The following is a 26,658-nucleotide window of genomic DNA, read 5'->3' as shown; positions in this document are numbered from 1 at the left end:
AATGACCCGATAGGAATCACTCTGGAAAGAAGAGACTTTGGGACCTGAACTCTTGGTCGATGATGATTAAGTCGAGCTTTTCATCTATGCACCAATGGATTTGATTGGTTAGGTCAAGCCTCTAAATTAGATTTGTTGTCGATTGAGAACAAAAAATAAACCAGTAAGAAATAAATGAAAACTGAAAAAATTAGATAAAATAAAAAATTTGAAATTGAAGATCAAACATGATATTTGAAAAAAAAAAATATATATTCTATTTTAAAAAAAGATTACATTCAATGTTTAAAAATTCGAAAGTGTAGAGATAATTTAGGAGAAAATCAAGATTTATGCTAAAAATCTACAAATGGCAGGATTAGTTTCAGCGTAACTAGGGTTAAAGAAAAATTAATTAAACTGTAATTCTGACGAGGGTTTTGTAGGCATCCTCTGACGAGGGTTTTGTAGGCATCCAAGATCTTTTGAAAGTTTTTGGCGATATGTGACCTACAAATAAAGTGTAATTAGTTTCCAAACTATGCTCAAAAAATACAATAAACTTAAAAACAAATACACTACAATTGAAAATTGCTTAACCAAATTATCTACATCGCTTTTGAACTTACCCAAAATTTTGTAACAATACTTTTTCTTGGTTCTAGACCAAAATATTAGTTTAGAAAGTGAGGGCTAGGTTGATAAAACTTTATCTAGATAATTTCATTTATGAAGAAAGAAACTGATTTAGGTTGGAGTATGAAAATTCCAATTAAAAATTATCAATTGAAATTACTAATCAATCATGATGTGGCGTTGATGTCAATCATGGAGATCTTATGAATAGAAGAGAAACAAGTCATCTTTGATGATGGTATATCCTTCCTTTCAAGGTGGGTATAAGATCCCATAAATAAGAATCACTTTGGAAAGAAGAGACTCTACAATTTGAACTATTAGTTGCAGTCGATTAAGTCCTTTCAGGATTTGATCAGTTAAGTCAAGCCTCCAAAGTAGACTTGTCGTCAATTGAGAACAAAAAAATAAAATCAATAAGAAATTTATGAAAATTGAAAAATTAGATAAAACAAAATTTGAAATTGAAGATAAGATCAAATATGATAATTGAAAAAAAAAAGTTACATTCGATTTTTGCTATAAATTTGATGAAATTTTTGTTTTGCTATTCTTCTCAATAGAATCTTTAAAACAAAAAATAATATTGATTCAAAATAAAAAAGACTAATTAATAAAATTGAGATTTTTTTTTTATTTTCCACGTTTAAAACAAATTTATAATAAAGATAATCATAAAAAAAATTTAAAAAACGTATGATTTAATTATGATTAAGAGAAAATCTACTATAAATATAAAAAGTTAGAAAAACTAATATAATATAAGATTTAAAAATCCAAATAAGATACCATAGAAACAATTTAAAAATAAGATAATATGATATTTTATATTTCAAATCAAGATTTGGTGTAGAAGATTGAATATTCAAACTAACTATTAAATTTGATATGGAAATTCAAAACAAGCGTTAAATCACGAGATTTATGGAAAATTGAGTAATTAATTAATGTCATTGAATTAATTACGGTCTAATTAATACAATACAAATATCGAATTAATTATACTCCCATTAAAAGAGAGGATAAGGACATTTTCGAATTTCAAAAAGTTGGACTCACGTGATATCCATGCGTTTTGTTATAATTCTATAATTCAAAAATATTCATTTTTTTACTATTTTTAAAAATGATAGTTTAATTACTACTATATACCTGATTATTCCTAATTTTTACTTTCCATTTACGATAGTGGGTTTAATTTAGGATAGTGGCTACTAAGTAAGAGGGTAGTGGCCTACTTAGTGAGATTGATAGAGGAAGTTTCAAAGTTAATAGTAGTTAGTACGTTAATGATATAGTTAATGCATTGGTGGCTGTTTTTATTTTTTTTTCTATAAATACTCGTAATACTTCCACTTTAATGTATGTTGAATTGTATTGAAGCACTTAAATCTTTTGTACAATATTTTTCTTGTGTTTTCATCTTTCCTTCTAATCATTTGTTGTTTTCGTTACAATTGAGGTGATATTTACACGATGAATACGATACATCAACGATATCAACAATAACGCATAATTTTTCCTTTTTAAAGAAAAAACATGTTATCTTCAACCATTCTATTTGTTTCTTGATTATATGGATACTAAATATCACGATACTTTGACTTAGTTTGAGATTGTTGTAGTTTTTAAAATAATTATTATCAATTTTGCTTTATGATGAAAAATTAAATAAAATAGTGTTTAGTAAATTTTAATTTTCAACTAGAAAAAACTAGTTATGGTTTAGATAAATTAATACTAAATTGTTGTAAGTTAATTATATGAAAAAATATATTTATTATTTTAATTATTTTCACATTAATAATTAATTTATCATTTATTAGAATATATTTTAAAAAATTTATATGATTTGAATTTCAACTAATTTTATCTAACCTAAATTATTTGATAATAATTATTAAAAATTTTGAATCACTTATAATCTAAAAATACATGTAAAAAAAAAATTAATATAGAAGGATATTATTATAATATATTTTGTTTAAAGGGTAACAGTTAAGACTTTCCAAAAATGTGGAGCCTATCTGATTTAATTTTTCGTGGGACCCACTGTAACTTCGCCAATTTTGATTAAGGCCCGGTAAACGTGGCCTTAAAATTTATTAACGCCAGCATTGGAATCAGTTTACTCTAAACCAGAGAAAGAAGAAGAAAACAAGAACTTTATTCCGAAGAGGACATTAACACAGGCCTGATTCTACACAAGATTTTCCATTTCTCGTGTGAGAACAGTCCTTAATGCTATAATCTTTCTTTACTTTCTAGGATTATTATGCTTCGATTGCTGTGAATCTTCCATTTACTGATTTCGCAGTGAAATTGATGTATGAGACAGAGATCGTCGAAGCAGAACGGAAGAATCGAGGAAACCAGATGGAGAACACTCATTCCTGTCCTCGAAGATTGAATTTCAATCTCAAAAATCTTCCTCCAATTAATAACTCGCTCATTGGAACTGGAAATCACTCCTCTATTTCGGTATAATTCGGTTGATTTCCTGCGATTGTATTCGATTTTCTTTGGAATTCTAAAGGATTTTGATTTTGATCTCACTTGTTTCAGGCTAAATTCGAGAAATCCAGGTATATTAGGCGCGTTCCTCAGTTTATCCCCCAGAATCACCGGCCGAACGAATATGCTGGCTTGCCGATGAAACCAGCGTGTTCTGGTTCCGCTCGAGCTCTGAATTCGAAGACGATTCCGGAGGCCCCGTCGGATTCCTTCGTTCAAAAGAAAGACAATAGCCAGGAAATAGCTTCGAGGAGTAGCTGTTGCGGACATGGCTCGACCAAAGAAGGTACCGGTTTAAACCTAGTTCCTCAACTTGATTAATTGCTGTTCGGAATTCGAGATAGATGATTCCTGTTATGTTTCATCATTTTCATGGATTGCTCTTTTATTCTTGATTTTGTGGTTTCCTTCTAAAAATTGATTGTTCAACTCACATGCATTTCATCAGGAACACTGTCTTTATCGCCCATTTACCCCCAATCCCTTTCCCACTTCATTATTAATATTCGTCCATTAATTTCAAGGTGCAGTTGTGAAAAAGAAAAAAGAAAGAAAGTTGTATATGGTAAGCATTTGGTCTCTGAAGTCTAAACCTTCCAAAACAGAACTCTGGATCAGGATCATTTTCCGGATTGTGTTTGAACAGTATCATTACATTCTACTTTTCTTTTGATTCTTTTCAGGATGATTTGTATTCAATAACAGAATGGAGTTGTGTGTGAATAGTGTATTCCAAGCCACACAAGAACGACAATATTAGACTCTATAAATCATTTGATCACAATCTGTAGTGGCAGAAAGTTTTGAGAGTAGTTTTATAAACTAAGGCTTAGTTGATATCGATTTTGCTTTTACTTGTCTGTTTTTGAATTTATGTTTATTTAGTCTCAACTTTCCAATTATAGTATTCAATCAAATTCTATAACCAAAAAGATTTAGAAAACTACTTTTTTAGTTTTTAAAACTTGACTTGGATTTTAAAATATTACAAGAAGTTGATAACAAAAACTTAGGAGTGGAAGTAGCGTTTAATCCAAAATCCAATGCGGTTTAAGTTATTAGTTTTTCTTTCTTAAAAAAACCAAGTTACTAGTCTAACCCTCAAGGGGTGCCCTGCTCGTGGGAGCTAGAACCTACCTCATATGTGTAAATAAGAGAATAAATAATTTAATATCTTTTTTTCGTCTTTTAGAGTTGACTTTGGAGTTGAGCTCTCTAGAGACTACTAGGGTGAGTCATGAGAAAAATACAAGGCATGGGTCTGATTCTCCATTGATCAATTCAAAGAAAAACTCACAAGAACAAAATAAGAGAAAACGTAGAAATCAGTTATTCAAACTTGTACCTTTTTTTTTTTTAATTAAAAGATTGAATATAATTTTGCGATCAACTAGCAAAAAGCACACAAGCTCTTTCACTGTGATGGCTTACTTAATCTTCGTTTAAGCTGGATGAGGAAAACGGCTTACTTTTTATCGACGATTTTTTGGTGTTGACCTCCTTTCTCTATTGAAACTTGAGTATATTGCCTTTCTGATTCCCATAAGCATTCCCATGGCGTTACTGAAAAGCACTGTGAATGCTCCAGAAATTTCCATTTTGGGCATTCAAAAGTTTGCTTTAATGGTTTGGCTTTAACTTTCCATTTTAGGTACTCCAGAAAAGAGAGCGGCAAAGTCCCTTCTGTTTGAGATATGCACTGCAAATCACTGGCAGCCTCCTCTATTTGAATGCTGCGAGGAAGAAGGTCCAAGCCATGCAAAAAAGTAAGCTCAATAACTCTCATTAACATAAGTTATGACCTTACAAACTCTTTATTCAAGTAACTTGTCAGCGCCAAACTTTCAACGCCCTGATATCTGCCTTTTGGTCTTGTGCATTACGCAATAGAAGTCAAAAGTTGCCGCCTTCTAACAACTATTTTTGAAGCTTTTACAGCGTTTCTGCCTTTTATATTCAAAATGGTACAATTAATTTCATGTCGACATGGAATCAGCTGATCAAGGTTTCTTTTTTAGCTTGAACTCTGAGAAATGTCCTCAATGTTTGGATTTGACATGTTCATTATCTGTGTGCAAACATGAACAAGAATATAGATTCGAACGTATTTCCGAAAAATAAAAACATCCAAGCAAATAATCAATCAGTAACTAGATTCATTTTTTGAAAACCCAAATAAAGTCATTATTTGATGGGATTTTAGTAATTGATGCAAAATTTTTATTTTGATTCAGGTACAGATTCAAGGTTACTGTTGAGATGAAGGGAGCTTCTGAAACAGTTTTGGAATGCTATGGAAACCTTCAAACAAGAAAGAAAGTTGCAGCAGAGCATGCAGCAGAAGGAGCAATATGGTACTTAAAGAATTTGGGATATTGTTTTAAAAGATAATTAGGAATTCTAAAGAACAAGAAATGCCAAATGAGTAAGTCCTTTTTGAACCTAGACTCTTTCCCTGGAGCTAAATTTTCACTCTAACACACAAGTACATGTTCAGGAGTAATTTTAAAATTGCTAAAATCAATTTTCTTGTGTTAAAAATTAGTTCAAAATAAGTCAATAATCACTCAAAATTAATTTAATATTTACTTTTACATTTTTAGATGTGATTTCATATCATTAAAATAGATTTTTGAATGATTAAAAACTTGTTATAGTGATTTTAAAAATGTCAAAAGTGATTTTGACCATTTAAGAATCCCTCCCAAATATGTTCGGAAGGTTTTTGTTCATATTTTACGCAAATGATATTCATTTATTCATTTTAAAAAGGGAGAAAGTTAGCTCTGTATTTTCCAATTGCTAGAAATCCATATTCTTCTCTTAGTATTCCAATAGGGTTGAAATATTAGTTGTCTAAAAGTGATAATAATGGAGAGTATAATAATATTTTAAAAAAAATTGTAAATATAGCAAAGTCTATTTGTGATAGACATTTATCGCGACATAGTTTATTACTAATAGATTTCTATTAGTAATATGGTCTAATACTTTGAGTCTGATTGATATATTTGCAACTGTCCCTAAAATAAATAAAAATATATTTAAGCTAATTTTGAGTTTAAAATAGCATCATTTTAATGACACATCACACTTTTTTTTTCCAAAAAAAAAAAAAAAACTATTGTATCACACGTTTAATTGAATATTTACTAAACGTGTGGGATTCGATTGGACCATTTGAAATCTAGGAACAAATTAAGGGACCAACTTGTGTATTCTCATTTAAAAATTACTTTTATTGTAAAAGCACACCTAAAACAATAGGTTAAAAATATTATTTTGGGCTTTATACTTTTGAATCTCAAATTCCATGGTTAGTTTGAAATCAATTTTAATCAAATTTGGTAAAATAATTATAATAATTTTAATTCATGAACAGACTGTGTGTGAACATAAATGCTTTCATAATCATAATTTACAAAGAAAGGATTAATAGAGGCTACGCTTGTCATAGAAAAGTTAACCATATAAACTAAAAATATTGACTTATTTTAATAAGATTAAAAATTGTTATTTGTTTCTAAACTTTCATAAAGTAACAATTTAGACATTGAATATTAGTATTTTACAATTTAGTACTTTTACCTTTAAATTTATAATGATTTAGTCCTTAAAGTGAAAAATATTGTTAGAATTAAATGGAATTCCTTGTATATAGACCGATAAATTAATTAAAAATCAAATGTGTTAATAATTTATAAAAGATTAAATTGTTACATAATAAAAACTAGAATTTGATTTTGAGGGAGTTTTTTTTTTAAAGATTAATTTATCTAAATGATAGAGACTCAATTCTTAAGAATTTTAAAGTCTATAGACTAAAATATTATAAATATAAGATATGAAGAAGTAAGACACCATTAGATAACCATTTGATTTGTGGTATTTGAGATTTTTGATTGTTTTTTTCACTAATTCTTTACCATAAATTTTCATCTTTCTTAACTAAATATTTGAATTCTAAGCTAAATTTGAAAATCAGAAACAAGTTTTCAACTACTTTGTTTTAGTTTTCAAAATTTAACTTGGTTTTTGAAAGTTATTCTTAAAAAGTAAATAATAATAATAATAAGGGAATCTTGGTTAGTGGTATCGTTATTTATAAGATGGTTATCAAACGAAGCCTACATTATTTCTTATTAGAGGTCAAATATTTCATTGTTATACATATTAAAATTAGAGACTGAACTAAGTTATCTTGAAAGTATAAATACTAAATTTAGATATTTTAAAGTATAATGAATAAACTTGAACAAGTCCCATAATACATGGATCAAAATGATATATTAACAACCAAAGGGAGTATATTTCAATAATAGTTTACATGCACTTCATCTTATGACACGAGGTTTGGTTATCAATCTTCCAATGGTTGAACTAAAAAGAAAAGGATATTTTAACGAAAACAAAATTGAGAAACTTGAAAAGACTTCTATTGAGAAAAGTAGGAAGACTTCACTCGCTCTAGTAGTTGTCTAATGTATGAAGAAAAGGTTTCTATTTAGGGTTTGTCACAGATATTGTCTTATGGGCATAGATATTAAATGTATGATATTTAAATATTTGAATAATTATTTTAAATGACAAAACTACTAGAAATATTTTTAAATATAGCAAAATGTCAATGTCTATAGACAAGGACATTCTACTATTATTTGTAAATAAGTTTGCTCATTTTACTATATTTGAAAACAATCATAAATATTTCGCATAATAGGTATTTGTGTTTGGATATGTAAGATATGTAAGTATTTGTGTTTGACTATGTAAGTTTTCTTCCTTTACGGAACTTCTTCTTCTCTTCTATATTGGCTTTCTTGGATTTAAGGTATGTCTAGGATGGGCCCGGAGGATTTCTGGCAGTTAATGCTTAAGAAGTTGGATAGGGACGACAGGGACAAAGGCGTGGTTATCATGTGATAGATTTAGTCTTACCGTAATTCCCTTAATCAATTTGGTTCCATAGTTGATCTTCAGGCTTTCAGAGTTGGAGTGGAGATTGTGTTGGTTGACCTTCAGGTGCGGAGAGCCCCCCATCTGAAGGTTAATAGGCTTGAGACCTATGAGAGTCTTGAAAAGTGGATCTCTTCTCTGGTTGGTTGTTGGAAGCTCTACTCTGATGCGTTATGGAGTGAGTTGAAGGGCAAAGTTGGCCTTGCGTGGATTATCCAAGACTCTTATGTTGGACTGGTATGACAACCTTAGAGCGGGGGAGGGGAGGGAGTGAATAGGGTTTAATTAAAATTCTTCTTATGCTCAATTTATACTAATTAGTTTTTTTAAAATTAAATTAATAAAAACCCTAATTTATGTTAACAAGCTTGATAAAAATTAGGTAACAATATACTCAATCAATCTCAACCAACAAAAGAATACAATTAAAACTAAATGCAAAAGTAATTAGAAAAGAGTTAGAGAATAAGACACCATAATTTTTACAGTGGTTCAGTTAAACTCACATCCACTTTCCAAACGCCTCTGGGATTTCGATTTAGAAATCTCCTTTGATTCTTTCCACGGATGAGATTCGAACCATTATTTACTCCTTTTCCAGATTAAAGAGTAAATATGATCCTTTCCACAAGTTAGGATCCAACCATTATAATATTCTTGAAGTATTAAAACACACAATAAAACTTTCTAAAAAGAGTAGATGTACAAATTTGAGCTCACAATACAATAAAGATATCTATTTAGAATAAAACGAAAAAAAAAAAGAAAATTGAAAGTTTGTAAAAAGAGTAACAATGGTGGCTTTTTTTTTTTTTTGTAAATTTTGAGGACTGTAAAGTTGTGAATGTTGGGAATGGTGTCCTAAATCTCTTATATTCTCATAGTTTATAAATTTGTATAAACAATTGTTATTAATAAAAGAAACGTTATTTTATATGTGTATTAATTCAATCCAATAAACTAAGAACTTAGGTTATTTTATGTAGTTTAAACATGTATGTGGTGACATACAAATGGATCTTGTTTAAGTAATAACCTAAATGATCTGTAGTATATGGATAAGGTTGGATGCCTTATCCTTTTGACACTACGGATACGACCTACTTTGTAATTGTTACAATTGTTGTAACGTATTATAAATGAAATGATCCTGATCATTCATGTGGAGATATGTGAGTGAGGGTATCCTATACAAAGAGTTTGTATAAGACCAAACCACGAAATAATTAGTCTCTTTTTATAACACCGTTATTGGAAGAGACTTGCATTTCACTAGGATGACCATAGTGAAAGAAATCGAATATGAGGATTTCCATGAGCAACGGAAGGATCTTTCCAAATTTCAATCGTATATGAACTTTATAATTACAATCACAAACGGAAACATACGGTTATGCGAAATACAGAAATTATAACATGCTTTACTATAGATCAAAGACAATAAATAACAAACCTTTGCAGACTCATCTTTAAGTTCCTTGATCACGAACACTCGACCACATCAACACAATAACACACAAACGTTCGTCCAACACGACTGCTACATTGCACGAACACCACGCACTCGAACTAAGCGATCGCCAAGGTCACGAACACGCCAAACTCCGCGAACGGCCTCCACAGAACCTTGACAGTGTCGAGTTGAGTATGACACCACCAAGAAGGTTACCTTGGTATTCTCGGTATGAGAATCCATAGGGTGGGCTTTGTGTGGACTTAGTTTGAGGCAGAATACCGGAGGAACCACAATCGTGTAAATGATTGAGCAAGTGGGAGATGGAACAACCTATCGTATAGGTCAATGCCCAATCGTTTAGGAAAAGCTATGCGATCGTCTAACAAAAGCTATACGATCGTTTAGCTCATCGTCTAGTTGAGTGTCTATTGTGTAAGAACACTCCATGATCGTTTAGCTAACAACAAGTTGTCGTTTAGTAAATCTGATTTACTTGACAACTTCTCCGTGAGAATTTTCTGAGAATGGAAAAAACAAAATCACAAATTTTCAAATCTTATTTCTTTTCTTTCTAAAATTAGAAAAATATTTTTCCTTTTATCTCACGGTTACCATGAAACCATCAATAACCTCCCACTCAATTGGTTATTAGAGAAAAATTAATATTATTATAAATATAAATGATAACTAATTTACTATAATCTATTTATAATCTATAGTTTTAATATTTCATCTCATGAAATATATAAACCATAGCTTTTTTTCTATTTCATGGCACTTAATGTAAATCTCATTTACATTAACCCTCCATTAGATGTATCTCATACATCATACTGATCATATCATATATAATCGAATTATCTCTTCTCAATTCGAATATTTCAAATCAACACCAAGAACTAATTCTCAACTTGAATCTATTGAGCTACCAAGAGAACCTTATGGACCTGTAGCTCAAAGCTCCAATGGTACGTAAATAACTGACTAAACTCTTTAGTCACGGGATCCACCATCCGTTAACTACCAGACGCTCCACTAAAGACTGACAGCTGAACTCTCTTTACCACAGATATATTATGTGTTCATCTTAATCAATCAATAGTGCGACAACCCTTCATAGATCGCTCATAAGTACAACTCCGCCAATAACTGTTATGCCCCTGTAGTTATATCTAACTCGTTAAGTACCACTGAATCCTCTAATGAACATAAGCTTACTATGACTTAGTTCTTTCATCCAAAGAGAAGCTGTGATCACTATGTTCAAGCCCCGAAATCAACCCTTAAGGGAGCAATCTCTCCACTTACACCTACTTCGGGGAAGGAGTGAATTCCATCTTGTGTAAGTGAGTTTCCAGCTTCCAGATTAGACAAGTCCTCAAAAGGGTAGGCATGTTGAGTTGGGAATCTGGCCACTCTCATCCATACTAATAAAAGGACTGCCCTCTAAGGTAGGAGTTTCCAAAATACTCTGGGTTGAGGTCGTATCACCTATGGTCATTTAGGTGAGGTATAAGTCTCTAGTATCAACGACGTTATATACAGAGTTTAGTCATCTCGTGGTCCAATCTTATACAAACTCTTTGTATAAGACACCCCCGCTTGCATGTCTCCACATGAATGGCCAGGTTCTACCATCTGTAGTAGTTTACAACACTTGCAAACCTCTACAGAGCGGGTTGTATCCGTAGTGTCACTAAGATCAGGTATCCCACTTTAATCCTTATACTACAGACCTATGTAGGTTATCACTTAAGGCATGATTCACTTGTATATCACATATACATGCTTAAGTTTACATAAGATAACCATGGAGCTTTGTTTATTGGATATGAGTAAATGCCAAAATGAAATAACAATTATTTTATTCATAAAACAATGTGTATAATTATAAACAACGAGACTTCGAGAGAATTAGGACACTAATCCCAACAATCTTCCACTTATTCTAATGCCTCGGGAGACTAATGTACAATACAATATAAAATATGTACAATATACAATAAACTAGGGCTTACCCTAGTATCATCTCCCACTTGCCCTAGACAAGATGCCACATGTCCCGCAGACCCGGACTCTCCAGATGACCCTCGAACACTTTAGCTGTGAGAGGCTTTGTAAAGGGATTAGCAACGTTGTGCTCCGAAGCGATCTTCGTGACTATCACATCACCGCGATGCATAATCTCCCTAATCAAGTGGTATTTTCGCTCTATATGTTTACCCCGACGATGACTCCGAGGCTCCTTCGAATTTGCCACAGTCTTGCTATTATCACAATAAAGAGTGATAGGAAAATCCATATGTGGAACAACTTCCAAATCTGAAAGGAATTTTCTCAGCCAAACAGCTTCCTTAACTGCTTCACAAGTGGCTATGTATTCGGCTTCCATAGTGGAGTCTACGATGCATCCTTGCTTGATGCTTCGCCACACTACAACACCTCCATTCAGAGTGAACACTGACCTCGATGTCGATTTGCGAGAATCTCTATCGGTCTGAAAGTCAGAGTCCGTGTTCCTGTAAGGATCAAATTATTATCTCCATACACGAGCATATAGTATCTCATTCTCCGAAGATACTTGAGGATCGTCTTGACTGCCGTCTAGTGATTAAATCCTAGATTGGACTGATACCAACTGAAAATCTCTACTGCATAGCAAATGTCTGGTCTGGTACACAACATTGCATACATTAGGCTTCCTATAGTAGAAGCATAGGGAATCCATCTCATCTCCTCAACCTCTTGAGGTGTCTTAGGATATTGATACTTGGACAAAACGATTCCATGCCTGAAGGTAACAAACTCCTCTTGGAATCTTGCATTTTGTACCTGATCAATATTTGATCGATTTGCAATGCCTGAGACATGGCTAACCATTTGTTCTTACAATCTCGAAAGATCTAGATCCTTAGAACATATTGCGCGTCACCCAAATCTTTCATTTGGAACTGGGCAGCTAACCATTTCTTAATGTCAGTCAGATACCCTACATCATTCCCAATGAGTAGGATATCATCCACATATAGTACCAGGAAGCTACTAAGCTATTGATGATTTTATTGTAGACACAAGGTTCATCAATGTTCTGATCAAAGCCAAACGACTTGACCGCAGTGTCAAATCTAATGTTCTATGATCTAGATGCTTGTTTCAACCCATAAATGGACCTATTAAGCTTGCCAACTTTTTGCTCTTGATCTGGAACAATGAACCCCTCTGGTTGAGTCATATAGATAGTCTCCTCAAGATTACCATTAAGAAAGGCAGTCTTGACGTCCATTTTCCATATTTCATAATCATAAAATGTGGCTATGGACAGGAGTATTCGAATAGACTTGATCATGACAACAGTTTAGAAAGTTCATAACCTTCTCATTACGTTGAGACAGTCTCAACTCTTAAGCTGGTTGACTAGATGTTCCGACCTCAACAACTCTTGTTGAACCCTTAAGAATCTCAGTCTCATTAGAAATCTAACGCAAAACGAACTTACTTTGTGGATTATGATCCCGGATATGGTCTTCTTCCAAGAAGATAGTATTTGTAGAAACAAACACTTTTTTCTCACTCGGATCATAGAAGTATCCACCTTTCATTTCCTTGGGGTACCTTACAAAGAGACAAACCTTCAAACACGGTTCCAACTTATTTGGGTTAGTCACAAGCACATGTGCTGAACAACCCCAAATCTTGAAGTGGCGTAAACTACCTTTACGACCTCTCCACAACTCAAAAGGTGTTTCAGAAACACTTTTCGAGTGAACGTTGTTCAGGATATAGCATGCAGTCTCCACTGTAAAACCCCAAAACGAGTCTAGAAGATGAGCATAACTCATCATAGACTGAACCATGTCCAACAAGATTCTGTTTCTCCTTTCTGATACACCATTCCGCTGAGGTGTACTAGGGGCCGAGAGTTGAGACACAATCCCATGTTCTATCATATAGTTCTGGAATTGGAGGTCCATATACTCTCTACCACGATCAGATCGTAGTGTTTTATCTTCTTACTTAACAAGTTTTCAACTTCAGCCTTATACTCTTTGAACTTGTCAAGGGCTTCAGACTTACATTTCATTAGGTATAGATACCCGTACCTTGAATATTCATTTATGAAAGAGATGAAATATTTATACACATCTCGAGCCCTAACATTCATCGGACCACAGAGGTCTGAATGTACAAGCTCCAAGGCTTCTTTGGCTCTGTAACATTTTTCCAGTAAATGGTCGTTCGGTCATCTTGCCTTCGAGGCATGATTCATATACTGGCAATGAGTTTTCTTCTAAACTCTTTAAAAGTCCATTTTTCACCATCTTCTCAATTCTATTGAGGTTGATATGACCTAACCTTAGATTTCAAATATGGGAGTTTTCCTTAGGAGAAACCTTTGGTCTTTTAACTGTTGTAATCGTACTGAATATTTCAGTGTTAAACAAGGCTTTTATGACTAATGACCTTACTACATATAAGTTACTTTCCATTGAACCATAACCAATCTCCATTCCATTTTTGAAAATAAACACTTTATTCTCAGAAAAGGAGATGGCATACCCTTGTTCAATGAGACAAGAAACCGAGATTAAGTTCCTCTTAATATGAGAAACTACAAAAACATTATCTAATAATAGATAACGTTTCTTGTCAACAAATAACTGCAGCCTGCCTACAGCAATAGCTAAAACAACCTCATCAGTATCAACTCGTAAAGTCATGTCTCCTTGTGGAAACATTTTCTAGGAACTGAATCTTTGGTAAGAGGAACTGACATCATTGGTAGCACCCGAATCTAAGATCTAGGCAGAATCATCATTCTCCTCCTAACACGTTTCCAACACCAATAAATCAGATTTACTTTCTTTCCTCCTCTTTTAGAGAGTAGTGGTATCAGTTCAGAACAACTGACACTACTGATTTTGTCATCCATCCCTTTGTGCTCGAAAAGTAAGAACTGATGTTCAAACAAATCTCGCAACCAGTCAATGATCTTGCGTGCAATGACCATGCTCTCAACCCTTTTGGCCAAAACATCATGTATATTAGCCAAAATTTGAAGTTGGGCCAATGAATTAGCCTTCATCCACACCTCATATGCATTACGAACACTTTGCAGTGCATCAAGGGTCGGGACTTGAGGACATTCCTCAACCATGACAAATTCGAGGTTGTTTGCCATGAAATACGTTTAACACGATTCTTTCCACTGTATGTAATCAGTCATATTAAAAGCACTAAACGGAAATACTAACGAGTTGTTGAAAAGAAAAACACATTGACCTATGTTAGGTTTTAAGTAAATGCTCGCCGTAAAATAAACAACATCCAATAAGGTTTTAGCAAAACTAATATGAACCCCGTGTGACATCTAGTTTCGTAATGACGCTTCAAAGGTTTAGGACAAAAGCTGTCGAAGGGAGGTAAATTATCCCTCCTCTGAATTGAGAAGATCTCAAGCGGTCATTAATACCAGAACAACTTTTGTTCTTATAACGACTAACCATCATTGATTTGGCCAAGAGATCATTAACTTATTTCACAATCTTCCATAAGTGTGACCCGCCATTTTAGACCCTAGAGATCCGCTCAAACAGTCAATCCGAAGGGAAAAATCCGATTGAAGCAAAACCTAAAGTGACCCTATCCATTTCTAGAGTTCACCTTGATCTTGACTAACTGCAAAAAAACCCATCCGAAGGGAGATGCTCCCAGGGCGCCATGAGGGAGTACAGAATGGTCTCACGGTGTGAACCAATGACAGAGATCATAGGACGTGTTGACACACACCCTTCACCCACTTACTATAAACACTCTCTCCGTCTACCTTGATATTGACTCATGCAAACACCATCCGAAGGGGGATGCTCTCAGGGCACCACGAGGCCAAGCATGAATCTCACGGTGTGAACATACAGGGAGAAACGTGAGTGGAATCATAGACATATCAAATACATCTTTTCCTCACTGAGTATTTTACAACCTAGGGTTTAGTTTACTTAGAAAAAACATGGCTAAGGATTTTAACTAAGTAACTTTTAGATTTGCCCAAGAGTAACTTTTATCTTAGATAGTTTAACAACTTTTGATCATCATCCATTAAACTCTTTAACGGAGTCTTTGATCAATTGTCGCATGCTTGTAGAAAATCTATCTAATTCACCTTTTCAGGTAGGTTCCCAGGTAGGGGTGTTCCATTTCTGCCAGCTTAAGAACCCCAGCCTAGACAGAACTCGCCTTAGACAAAAGGTCCCTTATAGATAGATTTAAAACAAATTTAATCTTTTATGCCAATCAATTTATTCCTATTAAACCAATTTTAAAAGATTAATCTAGGTTACTAAACTCTTTAGAACCATTTGAACTTAGGTTTATCTCAATCCAATTTTAAAACCTTTTTAAAAAACTTGAGTTCACCCTAAGTCCACATGCAATCTTTCTTATTGATTTTAGTTCTAATTTCCTTTACAACACTTATAAACGGAAACAACCAAAACCACAATGCTAAGCTAACACATGCAAGATTTTCATAACGATTATAAACAGCCTAAGTGTCATGCTCAATGCATTGTTCATTCATTGTTACTTCTTTTATATAACGCTTATACAAAACAGTAATGAAACAAGCATAACATGTTTCCATTCACCCTTAGACTATAACACTTATAATAAAAGGATGATGTATGATAATGCTCACAACATGCAAAATATAACTCTTATATTTCATGATACATGCGCATGCTTTCATATAATTTCTTCATGCTAGATTATGACATTTATAATACATGATGCATGAATAATTGCACAACCTAAGGTGGGTTTTTAAACTATATGTCAAACATTTTGCCATATAAACACCATACATCACATGTATAATAAACAAATGTTGCTGAACCGGGTAAAATTGCCTTAAATCTACAAAAATAAAGCTAACTATTACAAAAACCAAGGAGTCTTCAGTTCAAACAGGCGAACTGGGACTTGAACTGTCCGGACGAAGCAACGCGTCTCCAACCATCGTGCACCAAACTCCCCATGATCGTATACATGAAAGAACAAACAATTTGCTCTATCGTTTACCAATGCTTCTAGAGCTAAATGTTCGTTTAGCAACGATTGTGTACCTTTTACTAAGCGATCAAGGTATGCGATCGTCTAGCGTGCTCTACACAACACCAGTCTTACATGATCGTCTAAACGAGTACGATGCGATAAAGCACCATCGCCTAAACGATCGTTTAACGAGTACCTTCGTATCATATACCATGCGATCGTGTAGGTAGTAACTAAACGATGAATCAAGCTAACTACACCATCGTCTAGCGCGCCTTTTACTAAACGATGAGCATCAAATGCTCCCACTACGATCGTCTACCTCCAACGTCTACCCGATCGGGCAATCGACGCTACGCAATAGAGTAAACGATTTACCCCATTATTTAGCATTAGCTAAACGACCGTTTAGTAAATATTACACGATCGTATAGAAAAATCCACACGATCGCTTAGATAAATCCCAACAATCATTTACCTTAGGCTATACGAAACGATCAACTCTTGGTTTTCTTCCTCGTTGAGAACCACATCTCCATGCTTCAAAAGTTCATCACGAACGACTCGACTAACTCAAACTTTTTTAATTACAGACTTGATTGCATGTTAATTATGCCCAAAAACACAGGGCCCCTTACAAATTAACACTTTAACAATTAAACAAAAATGCAGAACATCCATCAACGGTTCATCATGAACGACCCGACTAACTCAAACTCTTTGAAAGCTTTAACCAAAGGCAATTAAACTCGTAAACATCCATTAACGCCATCCACAAAAGCATTTAACAATTAAACAGAAATGGAGAAAACCCACCAAAACTATAAAAGAAGTTCAAAAAAGAATTGAAATTTGGAATATCAGAACAACCTGGCTCTGATACCCTTTGAAAGAAATCGATTACGAGGATTTCCATGAGCAGCAGAAGGATCTTTCCAAATTTAAATCGTATATGAACTTTACAATTACAACCACAAACGGAAACATTCGGTTATGCGAAATATAGAAATTGCAGCATGCTTTACTATAACTCAAGGACAAGAAATAACAAACCTTTATAGACTCATCTTCAAGTTCTTTAATCACGAACGCTCGATCACAGCAACACAACAACACACGAACGTTCGTCCAACACGACCGCTACACTGCACGAACATTGCGCACTTGAACTAAACGATCACTAAGGTCATGAACACTGCGAACAACCTCCACAAAACCTCGACAGTGTCGAGTTGAGTATGACACCACCAAGAAGGTTACCTTGGTATTCTCGGTGTGAGAATCCAGAGGATGGCTCTGTGTGGACTTGGTTTGAGGCAGAATACCAGAGGAACAACCTATCGTATAAGTCAATGTACAATCGTTTAGGAAAAGCTATGTGATCGTCTAGCAAAAGTTATGCGATCGGTAGCTCATTGTCTAGCTGAGTGTCTATCGTGTAAGAACACTTCACGATTGTTTAGCTAACTCCAAGCTGTCACTTAGTAAATCTGATTTACTTAACTTCTCCGTGAGAATTTTTCGAGAATAGAAAAAACAAAATCACAAATTTTCAAATCTTATTTCTTTTCTTTCTAAAATTAGGAAAACAGTTTTTCTTTCATCTCACGGTTACCATGAAACCACCAATAACCTCCCACTCAATTGGTTATTAGAGAAAAGGAGATAATTATCCAATAATTAATATTATTATAAATATAAATGATAACTAACTTATAATAATATATTTATAACCTATAATTTTAATATATCATCTCATGAAACATATAAACCATAGCATTTTTTCTATTCCATGGCACTTAATGTAAATCTCATTTACATTAACCCTCAATTAGATGTATCTCATACATCATACCGATCATATCATATATAATAGAATTACCTCTTGTCAATTTGAACATTTCAAATCAACATCAAGAATTGATCCTCAACTTTAGTCTATTAAGCTATCAAGGGGACCTTATGAACCTGTAACTCTATTCGTTGAATTCGTGATGCGAGCTTAGGAGTGTATTGTATAAGGTAATTGGAAAAATGAGTGCAAATGTGAATGATGCGTTGATGCGTTAGTGATGTGTGAAGGGACGCGTGACAGTCCTCTTTATGCGTTCAAGTTTTCCTGAATCAGATCCAAGTATAAATCCAACTTAGGTTCCTGGTAAGTCCAGGGTCGAACTCAGGGATTCAGATTAAAGCTAACACAGAGCTTGTGTTGTAACTAATGTAGAAGTATTCTAAGTGAATGCAGAATGAGTTATTTACACTAAGTTTGTTGTGTGCATGTAAGTTTGCATGTGCGTGCAAGAAGATACAAAAAGGTCAAGTAGAAAACAGTGGGTCGTGTGAAAATGGAGTTTAGTACAAGGGATATGAGTCGATCTAAGTGAGATATACACATACAATATGATGTGAATGAAATGACTTGCTTATCTCCGTTTATGCATTAGATTTCTACTTACTTTCTATTCAACACTTCTCAATTCGAATGTCATACAATTCCCTATCTATAGGATGTATGCGTTAGTCACAGAATGCAATAAAACACTAGTGCGTCTATCTCTAGATGTACCAAGCATTTCTTAATGCTTGCTTGCTTATTCTCTCGAATAATTGAAGCTAAAGTAGATTTTACCAAGTGATTCAGTTGGCTTAGGCGTTTAGAAATGGATTTTGCATGAAGTTATAGATGCATCTAACGTAAAGAAAGAAATAAACAGTGGCAAAGTGAAGTAGATCAAATATGTGAATTCATAAAGAAACCGATTGTCTTTACAAGATCAATACTCAATCAAATGAGATGAAGAGAATTATAATTCAGATGAAAAGAAAAGAGTCAAGCTGCAAAGTACAATCTCTTGTCCTCTTTGGCTCAATTCAAATTCGTGTACAACCAACTTGTAGAAGAAATGGAAGAAAATTCTCTCTCAAGCTAAGCTTTCTCCACTCCTTGATCGACGGTGGGGGTGGTTCTCTTCCTTCCTGTGTTCTTCTTGTCATAGCAGCACAACTCTAAGTCTCTAAATTTTAGAATTATACAATTTGAGCTTAGATCCTCTCATCTGGTGGGATTTCTTTTTTTTTTTATAGGCGTTGTTCTTCACCAACTTGATGATGGGGTAACATCAAATTACATACCCTGGTCAGCCACCTGGCACTCAGATACTTTTCAGACGCCACCAGCTGCAGATGCCAATGCTTGCAAGTGGTGATTTGACACAAACAGCCTGAATCAATGAATCTTTTTACATTGAAACCCCTCCGACGCATGCCTATGTGTTGATGTTTCCTGTGAGACTTGGAATCTTTGTTGAAATCTTGCAATATTATGCATTAATGCTGTAGTATTTCAGTAATAAACACTCTTTTACATGAGTTTGATAATGTTTGAGTAATTCCATGCGTTTTTTATAAGAACGATGAGATTTTATCATTAAAGACCCTAATTGTTCCAACTTTTGAGTGACAATAACTTGTATTTCTACAAGTTATCAAGCTCGAAACTCCAATGGTACGTGAATAACTGACTAAACTCTTTAGTCACGGGATCCACCATATGTTAACTGCTAGGCACTTCACTAAAGACCGACAACTGAACTTTCCTTACCACAGATATATTATATGTCCATCTTAACCAATCAACAATGCAACAACCCTTCACAAATTGCTCATAAATACAACTCGACCAATAACCGTTATGCCCCTGTAGTTACATCTAACTCCTTAAGTAACACTGAATCCTCTAATGAATATAAGTCATAGTTCTACTATGACCGAGTCCTCTCTTCTAAAGAGAAGTTGTAGCCACTATGTTCAAGCCCCAGAATCAACCCTTAAGTGAGCAATCTCTCTACTTACCCTTGCTTTGGGGAAGGAGTGAATTCCATCTTGTGTAAGTGAGTTTCCAGCTCCCAGATCAGACAAGTCCCCAAAAAGGTAGGCATGTTGAGTTGGCAATCTTGCTACTCTCACTCATACTAATCAAAGGACCGCCTTCAAAGACAGGAGTTCCCAAAACACTAAGAATTGAAGCGTGTCACCTATGGTCGTTTAGGTGAGATGTAAGTCTCCAGTATCAACGGCGTTATATACAGAGTCTAGTCATCTTGTGGTCCGGTCTTATACAAACTCTTTGTATAGGACACCCCCTTTGCAGTCTCCATGTGAATGGTCAGGATCTTCCATCCGTAGTAGTTTACAACACTTGCAAACCTCTACAAAGAGGGCCGTATCCGTAGTGTTATCAGGATCAAGTATCCCACCTTAATCCTTATACTACGACATATTTAGGTTATCACTTAAGTCATGATCCATTTGTATATCACATATACATGTTTAAGTTTACATGAGATAACCATGGAGCTTTGTTTATTAGATATGAGTAAATGCCAGAATGAAATAACAGTTATTTTATTCATAAAACAATGGGTATAATTACAAACGAGACTCCGAGAGAATTAGGATACCAATCCCAATACATAGGTGGTTTGACCTTAAAACCTGAGTGAGTTGTAAACTTCTGCCTATGAGGGCAGTCCTTTGATCTGCATAGGTGAGAGTTTTCAGATTTTCCGACTCAATATGCCTACCATTTTAAGGATTAATCTAAGTGAGGAACTAGAAACTCAACTATACAAGATAGAATTCACTCATTCCCATTGTTAGGGCAAGTAGATGAATTGCTCCAATGGTTGATTCCGGGTCTTGAACAATGAGGGGTCTAGTATAGTGGGACTTTGACTAATTGTTCATTAGAGGGATTAGTGGTATTTAAGAAGTTAGATGTAACTACAGGGGTAAAATGGTAATTTTGACTCAACTATGAGCAATTTGTGAAGGGTCAACATGTTGTTGATTGGTTATATCCAATGGACATAGAAATATATCTACAATGTGAAGAGTGTAGCTGTCAGTATTTAGTGAAGTGACCGATAATTAACGATGGATATTAATTTAATTAAAGAGTTTAGTTAATTACTCTGCTATTATTGGAGCTTCTAATTTGTAGGTCCATAAGTTTTGTTTGTTAGTTCGATAAGGATTAATAAGAATCAATTAATTTTGGATTAATTTGAATTGTTTAAATTAATTAAAGGGAATTAATAAATATTTGAAAATGATTCAAGTATTTATTATATGAATGAGATTCATTTAAAACTATATGTTGAAATTAATATTAATATGATTTATATTAAAACTATATAGCTTGATGAGAGATGTTATTATTTGAATATGATCTAGATATTAATTATATGCATGAGATTCATATAAAAGCTATAGGTTAAAATTAATGTGAATTTGATTCATATTAAAACTATAAATTATGTGAGAGAGTATAGTTTGAATATGATTAAAACATATGGCATTTATATTATATATGATATAATATAATTTTTTATGTTAATATAAAGTTCTTTAATTTAATTACATCAAAATTAAGTTTTAATGTAAATTAAATTAAAAAATAACTCCCCCTGCCTCTCTCTCTCACATACATATAACCAACATAATGGATTTTTTTTTATGATAGTATGTGATTTTTTTTGCTAAAGAAAGTCTCAGCATATTGATCTCTCCCTCTATAACATCGCTTAAGATCTGTCCCTTCCGCTCTTACTAAAAAATCATAGGCAAGCCCACACACTCTACCTTTGGTTCTCTCCTTGAGAATAGCAAGGAAGACTTCTTGTGGTGGTGTCCAAGAAGCATGGTGTTGCTGCATTCGTGCTTGAGGTATTCAAACAGAGGAGAAAAGATTGTGACCACCATAGAGGAATTCGTGAAGAAAGATTCTTCAAGAGTTAGCTCTTCCTTTTAGTTTCTCCTTTTCAGCTCCCTTTTAGTTCCCTTTCTCCTTTTCTCTCTTTAATTTCTATAGAAAAACATGCTTAGGTTCAAGATGATTATCCTCTATTTCTGTTATTCTCTGATTTAAAGAGTTCCAAATAAATTCTAAGACACGAAGGTGTTCGTATGCTTTCACCATAGGAATTCCAATCCCTTCAGTGAAATGTTGAAACAATTTTGGAGAAGATGAAGTTTAAAAAGAGAGGGAAATGGGAGTAAAAATTAGATTTCAATTTCGACCATTGGATTGTTCAAAAAGTAAAATGAAATGTGGAGATTAAAAATGAAAAAGTAAAAAAAAAATAATAATAAAAATAAAATTAAAAAAATAATATATTTGTGTGGAGAGAGCACCAAAGGTAATTTTTTTTATTTGACCATTGGTCAAATTTTTATTTCTTCTTTTTTTTAAAAAAATTTTAATTTTAAGATAAACCACAATCTACTAATATATTTGTGTGGAGAGGCCAACAATAAGCACTGTTCCTCTTCGCGCTTTCGGATCCCTTCAAGTCGGGCAAGCTCATTGTTGCTTCGCATCTCCTCAAACTCCAATCTTCTTCTTCTGCTCCCATCTGCGATGATGAGCTTGCCCCTCTCCATATTTTCTTTCTTCTTCTCTTCTTCTTTTCTTTTTCTCTCTTCCTCTTTCAATGCCAAAATTAACCTTTGAGGGTCAATGTTGGACCCTTACGGCGCATTCTCCCTGCGATGCCGCATTAGGGGGGTTCCCTCTGTTTCTTCTCCTTCATCCGTCGCAACCAATTGCGTTGCTTCAGGTTGCGCCGGTTCCATCAACTACGTCATTTCCCCCCATCCTCCCTTACGGAGGTTGGTTCTCGATCTTTCTCAGGGCTCGCAGTCCTCTGCCTTGCTTCTTCTTCTTCTCTCAGGCGCCTCTTCTCACGTCGGCACAATCTTCTCTCCTCTTTCTCCTTCTTGGCCTCTTCATCTTCATCATCATCCTTTTGCTCTTTGTTCTTTCTTACCTTGTAATGATGTGAAGACTCTGCCTCTCCAGCCTTCTTTCCCTTCTTCTTCTTCTTATCTTTCTTCTCAGCCTCTTCTAGCTGCGCATCCCTTGCAACCTCCTCCATCACAATGTCAGGGGTCACTAATGCAGCCTCTGCTTCCTTGACCTTCTCGATTGCGATCTCTTCTTTTTCTCTTTATTTGATGGCAATTTCCTTTTCTTTTTTTCTTGGAGGTTTGTCATAAATTTCTGCGATGACAGTTGCCTCCTGAGTCCCAGGGACCAGAACATCATTCTCCGTTTCTTCTTCTTCAACCACCACTTCTTCCACCACCACTACTCCATCCTACACTGCTTCATCTGCCACTACCGCCGCCTCCTCCTCCGTAGGCAGTGGTTGGTTTACAACCTTTGCCTCAGGCAGTCCATCTCATTGCTCTAAGGTACTTAGGATGTCGCCAAACACCTCCATATCATCGCGTCTCTTCCTTTCACTTCCAGTGGAGACGACAGGTGTTGGTGTAGGCATGCTCTCGGTGCTTCATCCTCTCTTGAAAACAGGAGGCCTAACGGTCAAGGGATTTCTCCGAGATCTTCCGGCGAGTCTGGGGATGGTGTGGGCTTAGGTGGCAAGCCTGCGACTGGCAGCCAGGGATGCTGCCTTTCACATGGCTACTTGATCAGGGGTAGAAGCTGAAGCGGATTGGTTTGGGGTTTGGTCAGCCATGGATACGAGCTTGGAAAGGTCTGGTAAAAACTCGAGCTTCTTGGGAGAAAGAAAGGTTTGGGATGTAAGACGCTTAGGGTTTCTGGTTTTCCAAAGTAAGGTAAAGGGTTTCCAATGAAGGAGGAGGTCGTATTTATAGGTTGGGCCGTGGTGAGGCCCAACGTAATATTTGCGGCGACTGTCCTCGAGCAGCTCACAGGCGCGTCTTTCCACCTCCCTCATTTATGGAATTTCAGAAAAAGTTTCCTTTCGTCTGCCAAGTCATAATTGCTTAGGGATACGAATCGATTGGACTTCTTCCTAAATTGCCAAACGAATTTTTCTTTAATATTTTATTTGAATGGACACATGAAAAAGAATAACGCATTGTGCTCACCAACGCAACTGTATCTTTGCAATGGATGGGTAACAACACATATATCCCCACAACACACCCCTTAACCAATGCATTTCTAGAGGATACCTCAAAATAGTGCATTTGGCTAAGAACGGGCAAATGACATGCAAGCACAACATACCCCTCAACTCAGTACAGTTGAGTTAGGTGAATGCAAAGCATTCCTGACTGGTTTGATATGTGTCCATTGCCACCTTGCATATTTGTTGTTAGATGTTTTTGTTATTATTTTTATTATATCTTTTTCATCAATGCAAGTGTTGTAGCTTGTGGCAATAGATTTTCTTTTATTACTCGATCATTTACCATTTAAAGCACAACGCATTGATTACAAAAAAGTCAAAGAATTAAAGACGAGACAGAATTAAATGTAGAGAAATGAATGAGGAAATAAATTCATAAAGTCAAAAATGAATTAAATGAAGAATTGAAGACAGAATTCAGAATTTAAAGAGACAGAGATTCAATAAAGCATTAAACATAGTATTGAGATATGGACCGAAACTTGCGTTGTCTTGGGTGATCGTAATCCACATCTCCGCAGGCGGTCAGGCTTGCCTGCTTATGGTCTTAAGGGCATTGCTCCTTCCTTGTAGATCCTGGGGCTTCTAAATTGCTGGGCAATGTTCCCGGTGTTCAACTTCTTAGCTCAGAGGCCAGCTGGCCCACTTGGATCTCCAGATTTCTTATAGAAGACACTTGTTCTTTCATTACTACATCATTTTTATCCATATACTGCTTCAGCAGCGTCTTCTAACGAGCCTCCCGAGGTGTTAGACGATGATGGTTGCTAGTTATGCGGTCTTGATTGCCCTTGATTGTGGTGAAAAGGTGGATTTCCTCTACTGCCCCCTTGATGGTTCACTGGTCCCCCTAGGTTGGGATTGCCTCCCCAACTAAAGTTAGGATGGCTCCTCCAGCCCGGATTATAGGTGTTGCTGAAGGGGTTGTTTTGGATAGCACACATTTGCTGAAGGTTCAATGGACACACGTCAGCTCCGTGAGCCCCTCCACAATTGACGCAACTGATTGCGGCCACTTGAGCTGATGTCGTGGGTTGTGCTGATTGTGGGGCAATGGCTCCTTGGTTAATTTCCATTGATTGGAGGATCGAGGTCACCGTGACCATCTGTGCGGCCAACTCTGCAGGGACAATGGCTGTTTCAGTTTTCCTTCTATCGGCACCTCGGCCTCCATAACCATCGTCGATCTAGTCATCCATATTCTGTGAGATGTGGTCGAGGATGACTTTGGCCTCCATGTATGTCTTATCCATAAAACCTCCTGCCGCGAAGGCATCAACAACAGCCTGCATTGCTCTGTTCAGGCCATTGTAAAATGTTTCCATTAAGACGCAATCGGGAATACCGATATGCGGCCAGTTTTTCACCATTCTCCTGAATCGCACCCAGGTGGTGCTCAGGGTCTCATTCTCCTTCTATTCAAAGTTTAGCACATCCTTTCGTCACCTTGCATTGACGGCAGGTGGGAAGAACATCTTCATGAACCGTTCCACCAATTGCTCCCATGAAGTGATCTCATTTGGCTCCAGTGAGTAAGCCCACCTCTTAACCTCGTCCCTCAACGTGTAAGGGAACAGATACAATCTTATATTTTCTGGGGTCACGCCAAGTAAGGAAAAATTGCCGCACATCTCGACAAAGTTGGTCAGATGGGCATGTGGGTCTTCACCTTGTAGACCCCCGAACTGCCCGACATTTTGAATCATCTGCAACATGACTGGCTTAATCTCAAAATACGTGTTCTTCTCCACAGTCAGCCTCGAGATTCCAGGCAAAAAATCATACAAATTGGGTGCCGCATAATTATGCATCGGGATGTTGGGATCAGCCGCCAGGAAGACAGAATCCTGAGCCGGTCGAACAGCCCCTTCGTTCACAGCCGGTACCACATTATCGTTATTGTCTGCCATGCTGGCTGCCTTCTTTCGCCTAATTCGGTTCTGACATACCCCTTACGCGGAAAGTTCGCTCGATCTCAGGGTCAGCTACGAATTCCGATTCAGCACCAGGACTCATAAACCGTCAAGCTGCTCTCCACGTTGATCAACCAGTACAATGAGACCTGTCTTGCAAAATACCAAAAACACACTCAAACAATAAACC

At 35.4% G+C, this 26,658-nt stretch overlaps 1 protein-coding gene across 4 annotated transcripts; it reads left to right on the top strand.

Annotated features, from left to right (window-relative positions):
- Positions 1-2,700: 2,700 nt before the first annotated feature.
- On the top strand, positions 2,701-19,810 carry LOC120070927 (ribonuclease 3-like protein 1). Of its 4 annotated transcripts, none has more exons than XM_039022865.2 (5): positions 2,701-2,840; positions 2,954-3,096; positions 3,181-3,415; positions 4,781-4,895; positions 5,364-5,574. In XM_039022865.2, exons 2-5 carry the CDS (start codon positions 2,992-2,994, stop codon positions 5,518-5,520), a joined length of 612 nt encoding a protein of 203 aa, XP_038878793.1. In that variant the 5' UTR covers positions 2,701-2,840; positions 2,954-2,991; the 3' UTR covers positions 5,521-5,574. The 4 variants fall into 4 exon arrangements, with proteins under 4 accessions (XP_038878793.1, XP_090165532.1, XP_038878786.1 ...); XM_090309406.1 differs by having other exon boundaries at positions 2,744-2,840; positions 2,933-3,096; XM_039022858.2 differs by lacking the exon at positions 2,701-2,840 and adding an exon at positions 19,679-19,810 and having other exon boundaries at positions 2,847-3,096; positions 5,364-5,483.
- Positions 19,811-26,658: the final 6,848 nt, after the last annotated feature.

The sequence above is a fragment of the Benincasa hispida genome, chromosome 1 (assembly GCF_027475165.1).
Source record: "Benincasa hispida cultivar pf3 chromosome 1, pf3_genome.v1.1, whole genome shotgun sequence".
NCBI classification, from domain to species: domain Eukaryota; kingdom Viridiplantae; phylum Streptophyta; class Magnoliopsida; order Cucurbitales; family Cucurbitaceae; genus Benincasa; species Benincasa hispida.
The sequence above is the reverse complement of the archived record's forward strand: the minus strand, read 5'-3'. Positions and strand labels throughout refer to the sequence as shown.